Source organism: Pogona vitticeps, chromosome 3, assembly GCF_051106095.1.
Source record: "Pogona vitticeps strain Pit_001003342236 chromosome 3, PviZW2.1, whole genome shotgun sequence".
NCBI classification, from domain to species: Eukaryota; Metazoa; Chordata; class Lepidosauria; order Squamata; family Agamidae; genus Pogona; species Pogona vitticeps.
In genome coordinates, this window is record NC_135785.1 from 176,974,809 (window position 1) to 176,990,646 (window position 15,838).

General features: G+C 39.3%; 1 protein-coding gene across 1 annotated transcript in view; it reads right to left on the reverse strand.

The window, feature by feature from the left end:
* Positions 1–6,275: 6,275 nt before the first annotated feature.
* The window catches only part of ASMTL (acetylserotonin O-methyltransferase like), a 29,466-nt gene continuing 19,903 nt past the window's right edge, over positions 6,276–15,838 (reverse strand). Inside the window, exons 10-13 of the mRNA XM_020813031.3 lie at positions 15,627–15,759; positions 14,617–14,760; positions 8,912–9,034; positions 6,276–6,660 (exon numbers count right to left, since the gene is read on the reverse strand). Of these exons, the coding sequence (XP_020668690.3) occupies positions 6,443–6,660; positions 8,912–9,034; positions 14,617–14,760; positions 15,627–15,759 (618 nt within the window). The 3' untranslated portion in view covers positions 6,276–6,442. The remainder of the gene's footprint in view (positions 6,661–8,911; positions 9,035–14,616; positions 14,761–15,626; positions 15,760–15,838) is intronic.

A 15,838-nucleotide genomic window follows, 5' to 3' on the forward strand; every position in this document is an offset into this window, starting at 1 on the left:
GCTAAAAGGCCGGCGCGGGGAGGCTCCGCCTGCCTGCCGCCATTGGCGGGGAAGCCGGCGGCGGGAGGGAGCCTCGTCACGGGATTCGTCGGCGGGGAAGCGGGGGCTTTTTCCGGCAGCCCCTCCGCGACCCTGTCAGGAGGCGCTTGCCTTCTCGCAGCCGCCTTGTGAGGAACGGCGGTGCCGGGCGCGAGTAACTCGCTAGCAAGCCCGGATGGACTGGGACGGATTGTCAGGTTGACCAAGGAGGATTTACCATACTAGCCAGTGCTTTGTGTGAAACGGGGGGAACAAGCGAGAGGGGTGTCTTTAGTCCGCCCCGTATGTCTGAAAGTCAAAGTAAGTCCCTTTGCGGGGTTTCCCCCCCACTTAAGGTAAAGGATGATGTCTGCCTCCTTTGATCCCAGATAACATTTGTTTGAAACAGAAATACTCTGCCAGCAAGACCTACTTCGTTAGTATTTGTACTGCTGTTACTGGTTCTACTTTGGTTTGGGTTTTTTGGACTTCACCTTAAATAACGTCACTCCTTACGTAGCCCCTGGCAGCAATCTGGGAAATGTAAAATGTAATCTAGATAAGTAATGTCAGGCAAAAATTTTAAAAAGGCCAAAAAACATTGTAGCATCTTAAGGACTCAGAGATCATTGATAATGGCGTGGCTAAAAAAATCTTGTAAATAAATAAATAATGTTATGATCCTATAAAAATTGCAGTTATTTTTCTCCAGGGTAAGATGGGGAAATAGTTTGAGTCTACAAGTTTTAGTCCAGGAAGATAGGCATAGTGTTTCTGTCATTGTCTCGAAAATAAGTGTCATTTTTAAAAAAAAACTGCAGTAAAACATTCCATGAACAGTAACTTTCAACAGCATTTCTGCGTCACTGGTCAAAGTAATAGAATTTTTTAACTCTTACTTCAAGTGTATAATGATCTTTTGAGTTCAGTAATGTTTTAGCAGCCCTGGTGGCCCTAACCCTACCATGGGGCAGATTGCTGCTTGAAAAATTTCATAGTTAAATGACATCAAATAGTTACTTTATAATATAAAGTTTATATCATGACATTATTTTATGAAAAGCAGTCATCTGGATTTTCTGCCTCAGGCCCTAAAATATCTTTGGCTGGCTCTGTTGCAAAGAAGTGCTTCAGCCTGGGACGTATATGATGTTGCTTGTGAATTCATAAACTAAAAGCAGTAGGTCCCTCTCCTTGACAGCTTCAATATCAACAAGTAATTACTGTACATGGTTTACGTTAAATGGTAAGATTCATTATGCCAGTTCGGTTGTATTCCTGGCCTTATTTGTTCTGGAAGAGGAACTTAGTAGTATGGTATGCTGTAAATTCCACATTCTTATTTGCTGAAAGAAAGATGCCACAAAATTCACTCCTGCCTGTCAGCAGTCTGCCTTGACAGTATGTGCTAGTGTGACTATGCTCACCCAGTGGCAAAGTTATGAATGGCCACCCCTTGAGAGACAATAAAAGCCAGTTAGTGTAAGTAGTTTCTAATTTCCAAATTCTAAAAACTGCATTGATAAAATGCTTTATATTCATCCTTTGAAATGAATGGTTCCCATTTAAGAAAAGCCCATTGTATCACCTCTCAGGATTGAAACTTTTATAACTATAACCTTTTTTTGTGTCAAAACAATAGAACACTTCTCTTCAGGTAAGCTTTCCCACAATGACTGGCAGCCTGAGTCTGATCTTTTTAGATGGATTGTTTTGACTCTTTTTAGTATTGCTTGTGTTTCCCCATTTTTAAGAGGAGTATTTTGTTTGTTGCCTTTTAATATTTCTAGACTCAAATGTTTTTAGCTTTAAATATTGCCTTTTAATAATGTACACCACCTTTGTATACTCATTGTTTTCTTCTTAAATATTGTCTTCAAATGCTGTAAGCTGCCTTGTGTCCATTTTTAAGGAGAAAGACAGGGTAAAATATTTTAAAGAAAATAAATAAATAAATAAATAAATAAATAAAGTACACTGGATGACCTGCTGTGCTTGTTATTCAACTGTCGTCGTTTAGTCGTGTCCGACTCTTCGTGACCCCATGGATCAGAGCACGCCAGGCCTTCCTATCTTCCACTGCCTCCCGGAGTTGTGTCAAATTCATGTTGGTTGCTTCGATGACGCTGTCCAACCATCTCATCCTCTGTCGTCCCCTTCTCCTCTTGCCTTCACACTTTCCCAACATCAAGGTCTTTTCTAAGGAGTCTTCTCATGAGATGGCCAAAGTACTGGAGCCTCAGCTTTCTGTCCTTCCAGTGAGCACTCAGGGTTGATTTCTTTTAGAATGGATAGGTTTGTTCTCCTTGCAGTCCAGGGGACTCTCAAGAGCCTCCTCCAGCATCACAATTCAAAGGCATCAATTCTTCAGCGGTCAGCTTTCTTTATGGTCCAACTCTCACTTCCATACATTACTACAGGAAAAACCATAGCTTTGACTATTTGGACTTGTTGGCAAGGTGATGTCTCTGCTTTTTAAGATGCTGTCGAGGTTTGTCATTGCTTTCCTCCCAAGAAGCAGGCGTCTTTTAATTTCATGGCTGCTGCCACCATCTGCAGTGATCATGGAGCCCAAGAAAGTAAAATCTGTCACTGCCTCCGTATCTTCCCCTTTAATTTCCCAGGAGGTGATGGGACCAGTGGCCATGATCTTAGCTTTTTTGATGTTGAGTTTCAGACTGTTTTTTGCACTCTCCTCTTTCACCCTCATTACAAGGTTCTTTAGTTCCTCCTCACTTTCTGCCATCAGAGTGGTATCATCTGCATATCGGAAGTTGTTATTTCTTCCAGCAATCTTAATTCCGGCTTGGGATTTCTCCAGTCCAGCCTTCCTTCAACTGTATGTGTGTTTTTATACTCAGAATGTACTTGTGCAGTGGTCCCCAACCACAGACCAGTTGGGGGGCATGTCACGCTTGCGGGCGGCGTGGCACCGTTCACGGGGGGTGTATTGTGTTTGTGGGGGTGCTCGCGGGGGGCAGGAGATCTGTGTCAAGGGCCTGGTCCTGCCTAGGCCTCAGACCCCTGCCGGGTCACAGACCAGGGGTTGGGGACCCCTGTACTTGTGTATGCTTTAGTTGCAGTAATCACTCATTATTAACTGTTCCGGCTATAACTGATGGCAGTTGAAATCAAACATAATCTACAAAGTGTTCACCTCTGCATAAAGTAAAAACATTTATTTATTTATTCTATTTATACCCCACCTATCTGGTCATAGTGACCACTCTAGGCAGCTTTTGACAACTGTTCATAGTATTCAGGTCTCTATTAATTTGCGCAACTCCCAAGAGCAGGAAAATGGATTTATAGGGCTACTGTGAAACCATGACTTTAACAGTACCTTACTATTGATGCAGTTTCATCCCAAACATGGATCATGTTGGCTGTGGCCAATTCGTGTTTAAAATGTGGCAGGCATCAGGCTGAGAAGGCTGTTCTTATACAATGTGGCAATTTAAGCAACATGAAAACTTCCAGAAATGTTCCTGTGGCAGAAATTGAAATCACATGGTTGCATCATGTGTTCCTTATTATCTCCGAAGGATCTTTGCCCTTCTCTATGCATGGATTGTGCCAGCTGTTTTTTTTTTTTAATTATATATCTAAGAATATCCAGTGAGAGATTGGTGCCATTGTCCACCATGACTTGAAAATGAGAAAGCTGGTAGCAAAGTGGATCCCCAAACTCTTGACAACCAAACAAAAGAGGAAACATGTGGAGTCATCGGTGGCTGTTTTGGAATATTTTGTAAGAAATGAGTCAGATTTCCTGGGCAAACTGGTAACTGGTGATGAGACATGGATGTACTGTTATGATCCTGAGACAAAGGAACAATCTAAGGAATGGGGGCACAGTGGTTCCCCCAGGCCAAAGAAGTTCCGAGTGCAAAGGTTGGTGCAGAAGCAAATGGCAACAGGTGTGTTTTTTTGGGATACGAAGGGAGTTCTGCTGGTGGACTACCTCCAACAGGGTTCAACCATCAATGCAAAATATTACTGTGCTTTATTGATGAAGTTGAGACAAAAATCAAAGAAAAACATTGAGGGAAGCTCTCCAAAGGCGTCATCCTGTTGCATGACACCTCCTCACACACTGCAGGAGAAACAATGACAAAACTGACGTCCTTAGGCTTTCAAGTGATGCCCCATCCACCCTATTCTCCCAACCTGGCTCCTTCTATTATCTGTTCCCCAAACTCAAAACACAGCGAAAGGGACAATGATTTGGAGGCAACTAATGCTGAAAATGAGTGGTTACACCAGCAGTCGGAAGAATTTTATTTGCAAGGACTTAAGAAGCTGCAGTGAAGATGTCACAAGTGCATTGACTTCCTGGGGGAATATGTAGAATAGTGTGGGAGTAAACAGCTTCCTAGCTCAATTTTTTCTGGGAAAGGCTCAATACCTATCAGCACCCCCTCGTATCTCCCAGTATGTTCAATGGGTAACATTCTTCCATAAGTGCACTTAGGATCATGTTGTAAATCATTTTGGCACTGTATTTAAAATCAGAGATAGCTTGCCACTCTCCAAGTTAACACTTGTGGTTAAAGATATAGATCAGTGGTTCTTAACGTGGGCAATAATGCGCCCCAGGGGGCGATTTCATTTTTCAGGCGGGCGGTAGAATGAAAAGGGGCGGTGTGGGGGCGAAAGAACAGAAGGGGGGCGGTAGGGGGGCGCTGGAGCGAGCGAAACCTGTGAAGGTGTCTGCAGCTGCAGTGCTGGCAGTAGATCTGGTGCTGCTGCTGCCGCCAGATGATCCAGCTCTTTCTACCTGCCACGTCCCACCTTTTTCCTTTAGCGGAGCACTGAGTGTGGATTGGGTGGAAGGAAAGGGTCTCTTGGGTCCTCATCCTTTCCCCGTGAAGCGCTGCCTCACACCCGGGTGGGGAGGGAGACTAGGTAGGTAGGTAGGTAGGTAGGTAGGTAGGTAGGTAGGTAGGTAGGTAGGTAAGATATCATCACCTCAGGGAGGGGGGCGACGATAACTTCCTCAATGGCTCAAGGGGGTGTTTCTTTCAAAAAGGTTAAGAACCACTGATATAGATGAACATTCCTCCCTCTGCTTGTTCAATTTGTTTTGGCCACAGAACAAAACAGTGTACCCAATAGAATAGAAAACTGATTTGGCGACAAAACAACCAAAAGTAAAACAGCCAAGTACTATATACTTAATAGCAAGTATGACTGCAATCTGCAATAAGCGTGAAATTATTTTTTGTCATTTTCCATCCCATAAAGCAAAAGGTTCTCCTTCATGCTATTTATCAGAAGTACTTATTTCCGTTCACTACAATAGTGTATGTGTATTATTAATGTGTATGAAGATTCCCTTTTCTGTAGTCTTAAATGTTTCTGCAGACTGACATCCAGTCTTTCCACTTGGTCATTCTACAATTTTGGAAGTATTTTGGGGGTTCTCTCCAAAAGGAGTGGTAGCAGCATTACTCATGTGTCTATCTTGGGTTCATGGTGATTTAATCCTGAGCCAGGTAATGGTAAAGGTTCCCCTTGACATTTAGTCCAGTCATGTCCGACTCTAGGGGATGGTGCTCATCCCCGTTTCCAAGCCATAGAGCCAGCGTTTGTCCGAAGACAAGTTTCCATGGTCACGTGGCCAGCGCGACTAGATACGGAACACTGTTACCCTCCCACCTATTTATATACTTGCATTTTAGATGCTTCCGAACTGCTAGGTTGGCAGGAGTTGGGACATGTGATGGGAGCTCACTCCATCATGTGGATTCAATCTTATGAGTGCTGGTCTTCTGACCTTGCAGCACAGAGGCTTCTGTGGTTTAATCCGCAGCACCACCACATTCCTAATCCTGAGGCAGGCCATGACTAATTAAGGAGTTGCTGTGATGAAGAATACAAGTGGAAACTCCTTTATCAGTAATACTTTTCCATTCCGATTTACACTACTGCACTTACAGAAGCACATGCAAGCTTTAGGATTCTTGCCCGTATTTTTTTACACAAGCATTTAACTTCTGAGCAGAATACAAAGAAAGGCACTTTCAGCAGGAGATGCTGCACTTAAAAAAAGGTTAATTATTCTAAGTTAATGTTCTCATGTCATTGCTTCTTTATAATTCATGTATATATTTTCAAATAATTTTGTGAGGTAGATGTTATATAAATGAAATAAATACAGGAAAGAAAGCAGAGTACATGTAGAACCACAAATTGCTATCAGTTGCAGAAAGAAGCAGACAGTTTTTAGCAAGGTAAAGAAAGTCATTGGGCAATTTACTTAGTAAAGCTTTAATCAACAGACGTAGGATAAGCTTCATACACAGTTCACAAACAACAAAAGAACAATAATTAGAACAACCCTAAACTGTAGTTGAAACATGTATGCTAATTCTAGCTACTCATCGCTACATTGAAATGTCTCAGTTATGTGACATCCAGTTTAATGAGCAGATGTTTTCTTACAGCACAAAATAGCATCTAACAGGTTTCCTGTAATCTTAATCTGCACGTTGGCGAATCCATGTTTCTCCAGTAATTGTTTGTATTCCAAGCCACTTCTTTGCTTGCCTTCTGTCATAGAGAGGGACTGTAAGACAGCTCTAGCAGGGCTTGTTCGCTTTTCACTGAGTACAGTTTCTGCTACCAGCAAAGCAGTTCCTACATTTGTTTTTTTTAAAAAACCACAAGCATGTCACAAAAAATAAGGTAAGCAAAACATGAAACAGCTTTATTTTACCAATTTCTTTGCCATATAAGAAAAGTGTTTTTTTGGAGCTAGCAGATTCCATCACCGCCACCCATGGTTTCTCCACCTAATAGGGTGCTTCCTGAGGAAGCTTATCTAACGCAATTAAACTACCCTGTTCACAAGGCTTTTGTAGGGGATTCAATGGATATATAAGGCTAGTTGCCCAAAATTTTAAAGTTTGAGTGTTCAGAATATGATGTGGAGCTAGCCAGCATAATTAAAAGAAATGTGAGTGACATGTAATCCTTGCCAAAATTATTAAACACGTTCCATATTGATTTCATTGTCATGCTGCTCTAACAGTTAAGCAGTTTTTTCCTGATAAAGAGGTTTGTAATAAAAGAATTACTCCAAAGGGTCCCGTGGGTATGGGAATGCACTGGGTTTTAGATTGTTAATCAGTATTTTGTTTTGTATTGGTGTATTTGTTTTGGAAAATAACAATAAAATATGTTTTTCCTGATATTCAGCCTAAATCTGGCTTCCTGTAGCTTGTGCCTATTTATTATTATGTGTTCTGCATTCTGAGATAATCAAGAACAGATCCTGCCCCCACTCTGTGCTATCATAGCTCCCCCTCAGTCTTCTTTTCTCAAAGCTAAACATGACCAGTTCCTTCAGTCTTTCCTCATAGAACTTGAATTACAGTCCCCTGATCCTCCTTCTTGTTCTCCTCTGAACTTCCTCCATTTTGTTGGCATCGTTCTTAAAGTGCTGTGTACAGAACTGGGCACAGTATTCTAGACGAGGCCTAACCGGTGCTGAATCAATGGGGATTAGTACTTCACAAGATTTGGAGACTATACTTCTGTTAATGCAGCCTAAAATAGCATTTGCCTTTTTTGCAGCCACATTACACTGTTGGTTCATATTCAGCTTTTGATATACAGCAATTCTAAGATCCCTCTTAGTTGTAGTACTACTGAGCCAAGCACCCCCCCTTGTCACTATGCATTTGGTTTTTCTCCCTAGGTGTAAAAAAAATTGTACTTGTTCTCAGACCAGTGCTGAAGCCTATCAAGGTATTTTTGAATTTTGTTTCTGTCTTCCAAGATATTAGCTACTCCACCCAATTTTGTGTCATCCACAAATTTGATTGGTATTCCCCGCACTCCCTCATCCTAGTCGTTAATAAAATGCTGAAGAGCACTGGCCCAGGACTGAGCCTGTGGTACCCCACTTTGGTCACCACCTCCCAGTTTGAGAAGGAGCCATTGATAAGCACTCTCTGAGTATGATTCTGTAACCAGCTGTATATCCACCTGACAGTTGCTTTGTCCAGCCCACATCGAGTTATCTTGCTAATCAGAATATCATGAGGCACTTTATTTAAGGCTTTGGTGAAGTCAAATATATTTACAGTAATCCCACTGTCTAGCTGATAAAAAAATTAGGAAAGCCTTTGAGAATACATAAGGAAGATTAGTTTGGCAGGATTTGTTCTTGACAAATCCACGTTGGCTTCTAGTTATTACTGCATTGTTTTCAGGGTGGTAGCAGAGTGACTGCTTTATAATTTGCTTGAGAATTTTCCCTGGGATTGATGTCAGGCTATCATGCCTCTAAAGACACAGCTGTGGCCACAGATCTGATATCATCTTAAATTTGTAACACTCCTGAATTTTCCCACTGTACCAACACACACTCTAATTTTCAGCCCCACTGGGCAGGGCTCCATCTCTCTTACATGCAAGTCTGCGCACAGCTTAGATGAAACCTTGCACTGTATCTTCCATTTTCTTTCGCTAAGTTTCCAAAACTGAGAATATCCACTTTATCTTCTCAGCTGCAGTGTTATGAGCTGTCTGCCTACAAGCACTATAGCTTTCAATTATGTCTCAATGATCTGTTTCTTTAAAAAAATGTAAATGGTAACTGATAAGGCTACATTGTCAAAACTTGACCATAGCATATGGGGAAAAGTTTAACATTTTACTCACCCCAATGATAGCTTTCCTTCCAAATTAATAGTTTTCTCCCTTTTCTTACAGTGTAATCCTATTTGTATTTTACAGTGCCACTAAAGGGCATTTAAGACTGTAACCATAAGATATGTTTATACATATTTGTCTGTCTGTGTACATATCTATATATAAATACACTATTTCATTTTGCTCGGTAAATTCCAAGAGAGACGAGAAGGAAGAGTAAAACTCTTACCTGGCCTGCAAGCAACAGCTATTTTGCTTAGGAGAATGTCAATCTTTTCCTCACTGCAGTCATGCAAAACTCGTGAAAGTATATAGAGATCTGCTTCTGGAAGATTATCTTTGAAGAAATCACCTGTTTGAGAATAAGTTTTTATTAATTCTAAAAAAAGAAGCACATGGTTGCCTCAGTAGCTTTACATACATATTGATACTGTAAAAGTAGTCTGTACTTAGATTTCCTAGATGTGTAAAACAGGGACACTTTGGGAAAGAAAGGAAAAGGGCTATCTGCACATAAAGAAACTCATGGTCACATGTAATTTAAATTTTTTTGATCTAAAAAATCCCTAGTCATCATTGTGCATCAAAATACATGTCTAGTATGTAAGAAATAATATATTCGAGCAGGGTAACTACGTTAGCAAAAACAATGTTATAGCAGCTTGAAAACTTGACATATCTGTATAATATAAGTGTTTGTGGATTGTAATCTGCTTCATCAAATGGAAGAAATGTCCTAAAATTATGTGCAACACACACACACACACACACACACACACACACACACACACACACACACACACACACACACACACACACACACACACACACACACACACACGGAGTTGGTAAGTTTTACAGCTATATACACGCATGGTATGTTTGTGTACAAATAATAAGGTCAGACAAATGGAGTGGAGGAAATACATATTTTTGTGAGGAATCACATTCATTAAGCAGCCCTTTGAAAGTATTCACCGCATATATTCTCTACTTTTATAAGAAACACAGTGGCTAAAATCCTATTGTTATTTGCATACGGTTTGTCTAACTCACCCTGGCTAAGTTACAGGGTGCCAGGGCACATTTCAGTTGTGCAGATGGATGCACAAACAGCCATGTGACAAAGACGTGACCTAGCAACTTGTCAATTAGCCACAGGAAGTTATACAAACAATGGGTAAACACCAGTACCATTCTGGCTAATGTTTCAAAAAGCAGACTTTGTTGTGAGAGATCATTCTTTGATTATAATGGTTGTTGGAGAAAAAAAATCCTCTTGTCAACCAGGTAAGGAGCTTGGGTGTCTTATTACACCCAGTGCTCCCCTTGCAGAAACAGACAGGAACCATGCCCAGGCCAATTTATCCTTTGTCCCTGGTCCAAATAAGGCTACTGTATTTCATTCTTTTAGCCTTTTGTTTCTGATCATGGGGCGTTCTTGGCAAAGATACTGGAGTGGCTTGCCATTTCCTACTCCAGGTAGATTGCATTTAGTCGGAACTCTCCACTATGTCCTGTCCGTCTTGGGTGTCCCTGCACGGCATAGCCCATAGCTTCTCTGAGTTACTCAAGCCCCTTCGCCACGACAAGGCAGCAATCCATGAAGGAGAAGGGGACGACCAAGGATGAGATGGCTGGACAGTGTCTGCGAAGCAACCAACATGAACCTGACACAACTCCGGGAGGCAGTAGAAGATAGGAGGGCCTGGCGTGCTCTGGTCCATGGGGTCACGAAGAGTCGGACATGACTAAACGACTAAACACACACACACATTTCATTCTGGCCAGCTGGGTAGCTCAGTGGTTTAGGTATTTATCTGTATTACTAAAGGTTGAAAGTCTGATTCCCTACTGTGCCTCCTGAGAGAGAGAGAGGCACACTGGGAAATCAAACTCTCAACCTATGCAGTCTTGGGCAAGCTGTACAGTCCTAGGGAGTCCTCAGAAGAAAGGAAAGGTAAACTACTTCTGTGTATTATTTACTTAGGAGACTCTGGAAAAGGTCACCATAAGTCAGAATTGACATGATGGCACACAATTGCTACTTTACTCTAAATGGGCTGCTTTTGAAGACAGAAACTACAACTGATACAACATGAAGCAGCTAGGCTATTAATGAGTGCTTCTTGTCATTATCATATGACACCTGTTTTGCACCACCTGCCAGTGGTTTTCTGGCTTCAATTCAAGGTGTTGGCCATTGCCTTTAAAATCCTACGTGACAGAAGATTTGCATACCTACTGGACCACATCTACCCATATGAGCCCCTGTGCCAAATGAGATCATCCAGAAGTGTTCTTCTCAAGGTGCCAATTGTTAAAGACGGTCAAACTGAATAGATTAGGAAAAAAAGATATCTTCATGTCACTATCTCTATGCTTTGGAATTCTTTCCTGTGCCTGGTAGGCTTTTGGTTGTTGCTAATATTCATTTGCCTGTTTATCATCTATGTAAAGTATTTTACTATTTGATAGCTGTGTTTTTTTATATATAATATTATTGTGGCATGTGCTATTCAGTGTCTTTAAACAAAACTTATACAGATTGCTGAAGTCATAAATAAATTAAAAAATGGTAAAACACCAGGTCCTGATGGATTGGGTCCAGAATATTATAAACACTTTAGCACCATTTTGATACCTAAGCTAAAAATAATTTATAATAAGATAATGGAAGGAGAGACAATACCAGCTTCATGGAAGCATTCATTAACGATTCTCATTCTAAAACCCAATAAGGATCAAACAGATCCGGGATCCTATAGACCTATATCTTTAATAAACCAAGATGCTAAGATTTTTACCGCTATATTGGCAAATAGATTAAATAGATTTATAGTAAATTATATTAAAGAAGACCAATGTGGTTTCATTAAGGGTAGACAAATGGACAATTTAACTAGACGAGTCTTAAATATTATACATGAAATAGAAAAAGAAAAAATAAAAGCAATGATTTTATCATTGCATATATTTAAAGCCTTTGATTGTGTTGAATGGTCAACACTAAAACTTATAAGAGGTTGGGGATTTGGTAAAAAGTTTAGAGGTGTTATAGATCAATTATACTTAGATAATACTTCAGAAATAATAGTTAATGATGGTATAACGGAAAAGATCTTTTTAGGCCGACATACTAGACAAGGCTGCCCACTTTCACCAATATTGTTTTGCATGATTATAGAATTATTAGCTAACGCAATAAGAAATGATAAATTAATTAAAGGAACAGGTAAAAATGAAATGATTAAAATTAATCTGTTTGCTGATGATTCCTTACTGACTATTAAAAATCCATTAGAGAGTATGGAAAACATTAAAAACCATTTAGAAAAATTTGGGGAAATAACAGGTTTAAGGATTAATTGGCAAAAATCACAAATGATGATGTTTAACTATAATATACAGGAACAAGAAATGTTTGTGAATAAATATAGCGTTAAAATGTGTAATCTTATCAAATATTTAGGTATAAACATAATTAGAACAACTCAAAAATTAAAAGAGAAAAATTTTAATAAATTAAAAAATGAAATTAAAGATAAATTGCAAGAGTACGCCAAATTGAAACTATCATGGTTTGGTAGAATCGCTTTAATTAAGATGAAAATATTACCGAAGATCACTTTTTTATTCAGGATGCTCCCAATACGATTAGAAGAAGAGGATTTTAAATATTGGCAGGGATTAATTAATGGATTTTGTAATCAAGGCAAAAAATCTAGAATAAATAAAAGATATTGGTATAAGGCTCAAAAAAAAGGAGGTTTAGGAATGCCCAATGTTAAAAATTATTATATAGCAAATCAATTAAGAGTTATTGGAGATATTATATTCAATAAAGAAAAATTAATTTGGTGGGAGATGGAATCTTCAGAAATAAATGGAAATGCTGAAGGATATTTGTTTAATATACTAAAGAGAAGTTCAATAAATCAGATTAAAAACCCCTTTTTAAGAAACCTGTTAAATATTTGGAATAAATATAAAGAGAAGTTTTGTCCCTTAACTTCACCATTAAAACTAGTGACTGAGACAGAAAACTTTCCTACAAATTTAAAGGATTTAGTAGAACTATTTAAGAATAAAAGGGTTGCAAGATTGAAGGACTGGATGGGTAATATGAGATCGAAGGAGTTGATTATGTCTAAACTGCAATCTAATAAACTATCATGGTATAATCTTATTCAGTTAGACACCTGGACAAAGGATTGGTTGAAAACTAATGGTAAATGTAGAGAACTTACTAAGTACGAACAATTTCCGTCATCACATGAAGATATGCAAGATACAATTTTGAAAGGAATAGTAAGTAAAATATATAATATAATTTTGGAACAAGAGGAAAAAGAATGGGGAATAGAAGGTTTAAAATTAATTTGGGAAAACGATTTAAAAACAGATATTAAAATAGAGGATTGGACAAAAATGTGGAGGATGAGAGTGTTAAGATTAATGTCAACAAGAATAAAGGAATTTTTTTTAAAAAATCTGTCTAAGGTGGTATTTGACTCCTGTAAAATTGAATATAATAAATCCAACATACTCCAAAGCATGTTGGAAATGTGATGAGGAAATTGGTACGTATTTTCATATGTGGTGGGAATGTAAAGTGGTTAAGAAATTTTGGGAATTGATTTTTAAGGAAATGTGCGATATATTAGGTAAAGATATTGATTTTAATGCCAAAATTGCTTTATTGTCAATTTTTGATAATACAGATCTGGACCATCACTCGAAAGAATTAATCACTAATTTTATGACAGGTGCTAGAATATTAATAGCTAGATTTTGGAAAGACAAGAATGATATTAAAATTGAAGACTGGTATTGTGAAGTATGGGACATTGCATTAAATGATAAATTGACTATGGAACTTAAAATAAAAAGAGGGGAAATAAGATGTAACAATTTCTATGATATTTGGGGTAAATTTGTGGAATTTGTGTTAGTGAAAGGAAGGGGGAAAGCCTCTAAAGAATACTCAATACAATTTTGGAGAGGTAATCTGTAGGAAAAAAATTATTATAGTAAATAAAGTCCCGTGGGTATGGGGTGCACATTGGAATTTAGTTTATAATAAGCACTATTATTTGTATGTTTTTGTATTTTTGTTGTTATGTATGTGTTCGTGTATTTTTTTGGTATAAAATAAAAATTAAGTAAAAAAAAAGAAAATAATAAATAAATAATAAATGGTTGTTGTGGGTTTTTCGGTCTCTTTGGCTGTGTTCTGAAGGTTGTTCTTTCTAACGTTTCGCCAGTCCCTGTGGCCGGCATCTTCAGAGGACAGCACTCTGTGCTCTGGTGTAGACAGGCTTTTGTCTTTTTCTGTAGATGGGTGATTAGTGTACCTTGCCGTCAAACCAAGAAAACAACACCGAACTGAAGAAGAAAAACAGCCACCCACAAATAAAGTATTTCTGCCATACATCAAAGGGGTAATCTCTTCTCCTTAGCACAATACACCCACAACAAGACACACTAATCACCCATCTACAGAAAAAGACAAAAGCCTATCTCACAGCCATAAATACTGCACTCCCAAGCCAACTACACCAGAGCACAAAGTGCTGTCCTCTGAAGATGCTGGCCACAAAGACTGGCAAAACGTTAGGAAGAACAACCTTCAGAACACAGCCAAAGAGCCCGGAAAATCCACAACAACCATTAGATCCTGGCCGTGAAAGCCTTCACGAATACAAACAATAAATGCTTTTTTCTAGCCACAAAGCAGTTATGTGGCAAAGGAGAGGAAACTTTTGACCACTTAGATCCACATTTGATCCAAACTGATTAGGCTTTACATTCTAGTCGGAGATGGGACCAGAGTCAGCAAGGTGGGCACAGTTTGCAGAATGAGCCAAGGCCCATCTGCAGCTGTTAGTTGCAGGCTCCCCACCTCTGCTTTACAAGCTGCATTGTTTCTACCTGGTGTGAAAGATACTCCATCAGTGTTTTGCCTTGAAGGCTGAAAGCTGGAGATGCTTGCGATGACGTCTGGGAGGTCAAACACAGTGACTTTCATTTCTGGATAGAGATGGACTAGTTCATAGGCTAAAGCTCCTGTGCAACCTGTAGAGAGCAAAATATCCAAACGAGTTTATATTAGCCCTGATTCTGATAAAATACATGTCTAAAATGTTGGTATTCAGTGCTTGATTAAAAGTAAGTATTTTAAAAAAAGTTAAGAGCCTTGCATAGCCTTATGCAACCTTTCGGTTCAATCTCATCTTCAGAAAGTACAAAACCATGATTTTAACTGGCTGTATAAGATCTTAACATTATTAGCCTCTGAGATTTGCTGCCATGACTGTAGATAAGAACAATTAGTCCAAAACAACCAGGAGTGTTCCTATACAATTTTGAATATGTCGCCTAAATGAATCAGGAACAGAGAGCATTTAAAATAAACAGAAAAAAAAGACAAGAATGCTTCTATCTGTTACATATACAGTGGTGCCCCGTATAGCGAGGTTAATCCGTTCCGGATTAACCTTCGCTATACGAAAACATCGCTGTGCGGGTAAGGAAAGCCTATTGGAACGCATTAAACTTAGTTTAATGCGTTCCAATAAGCGTGGAAACTTCCCCCTCCAGCGATGTTTTCGCTCCGGCGGCCATTTTGGAGCCGCCGATCAGCTGATCGGCGGCTCCAAAATGGCCGCCGGACGCCCCAATCATTGCAAAGCGAGTGCGGCGATTGGGGCTGATCCGTATAGCGATCCCCAAAAAGGGATCGCTATACGGATTCTTCGTTAAACGGTGCGCTCGTTAAGCGAGGCACCACTGTATTTACTCCAAAGTTACTCTATCCAGAGACAAAGATTATAAATGCTGTAAGGAACACGCTCAAAAGGAAGCATTAGGAAATAATCAGTTCAAATACAACAGGGATTTTTTCCCTCAATGTACACATATGTTCTTATGGGAGTACTTACCTCCTAGATCACATACAGTTTGAAATTTTGAAAGATCAAAAGCTGTGCCCAAGTCTCTTGCTGTCAGTTTGGAAATGCTGTGCATAGCACTCATAAACTGGTGCTTCAACTCTGTAGCTTGGTAGTAGTAACCCTTTAATAAAGAGAAACTATTAAACAATTCAGATAAATATTATGTATTAAAACAGAGATGTGAATGTTTTGAATGAAAA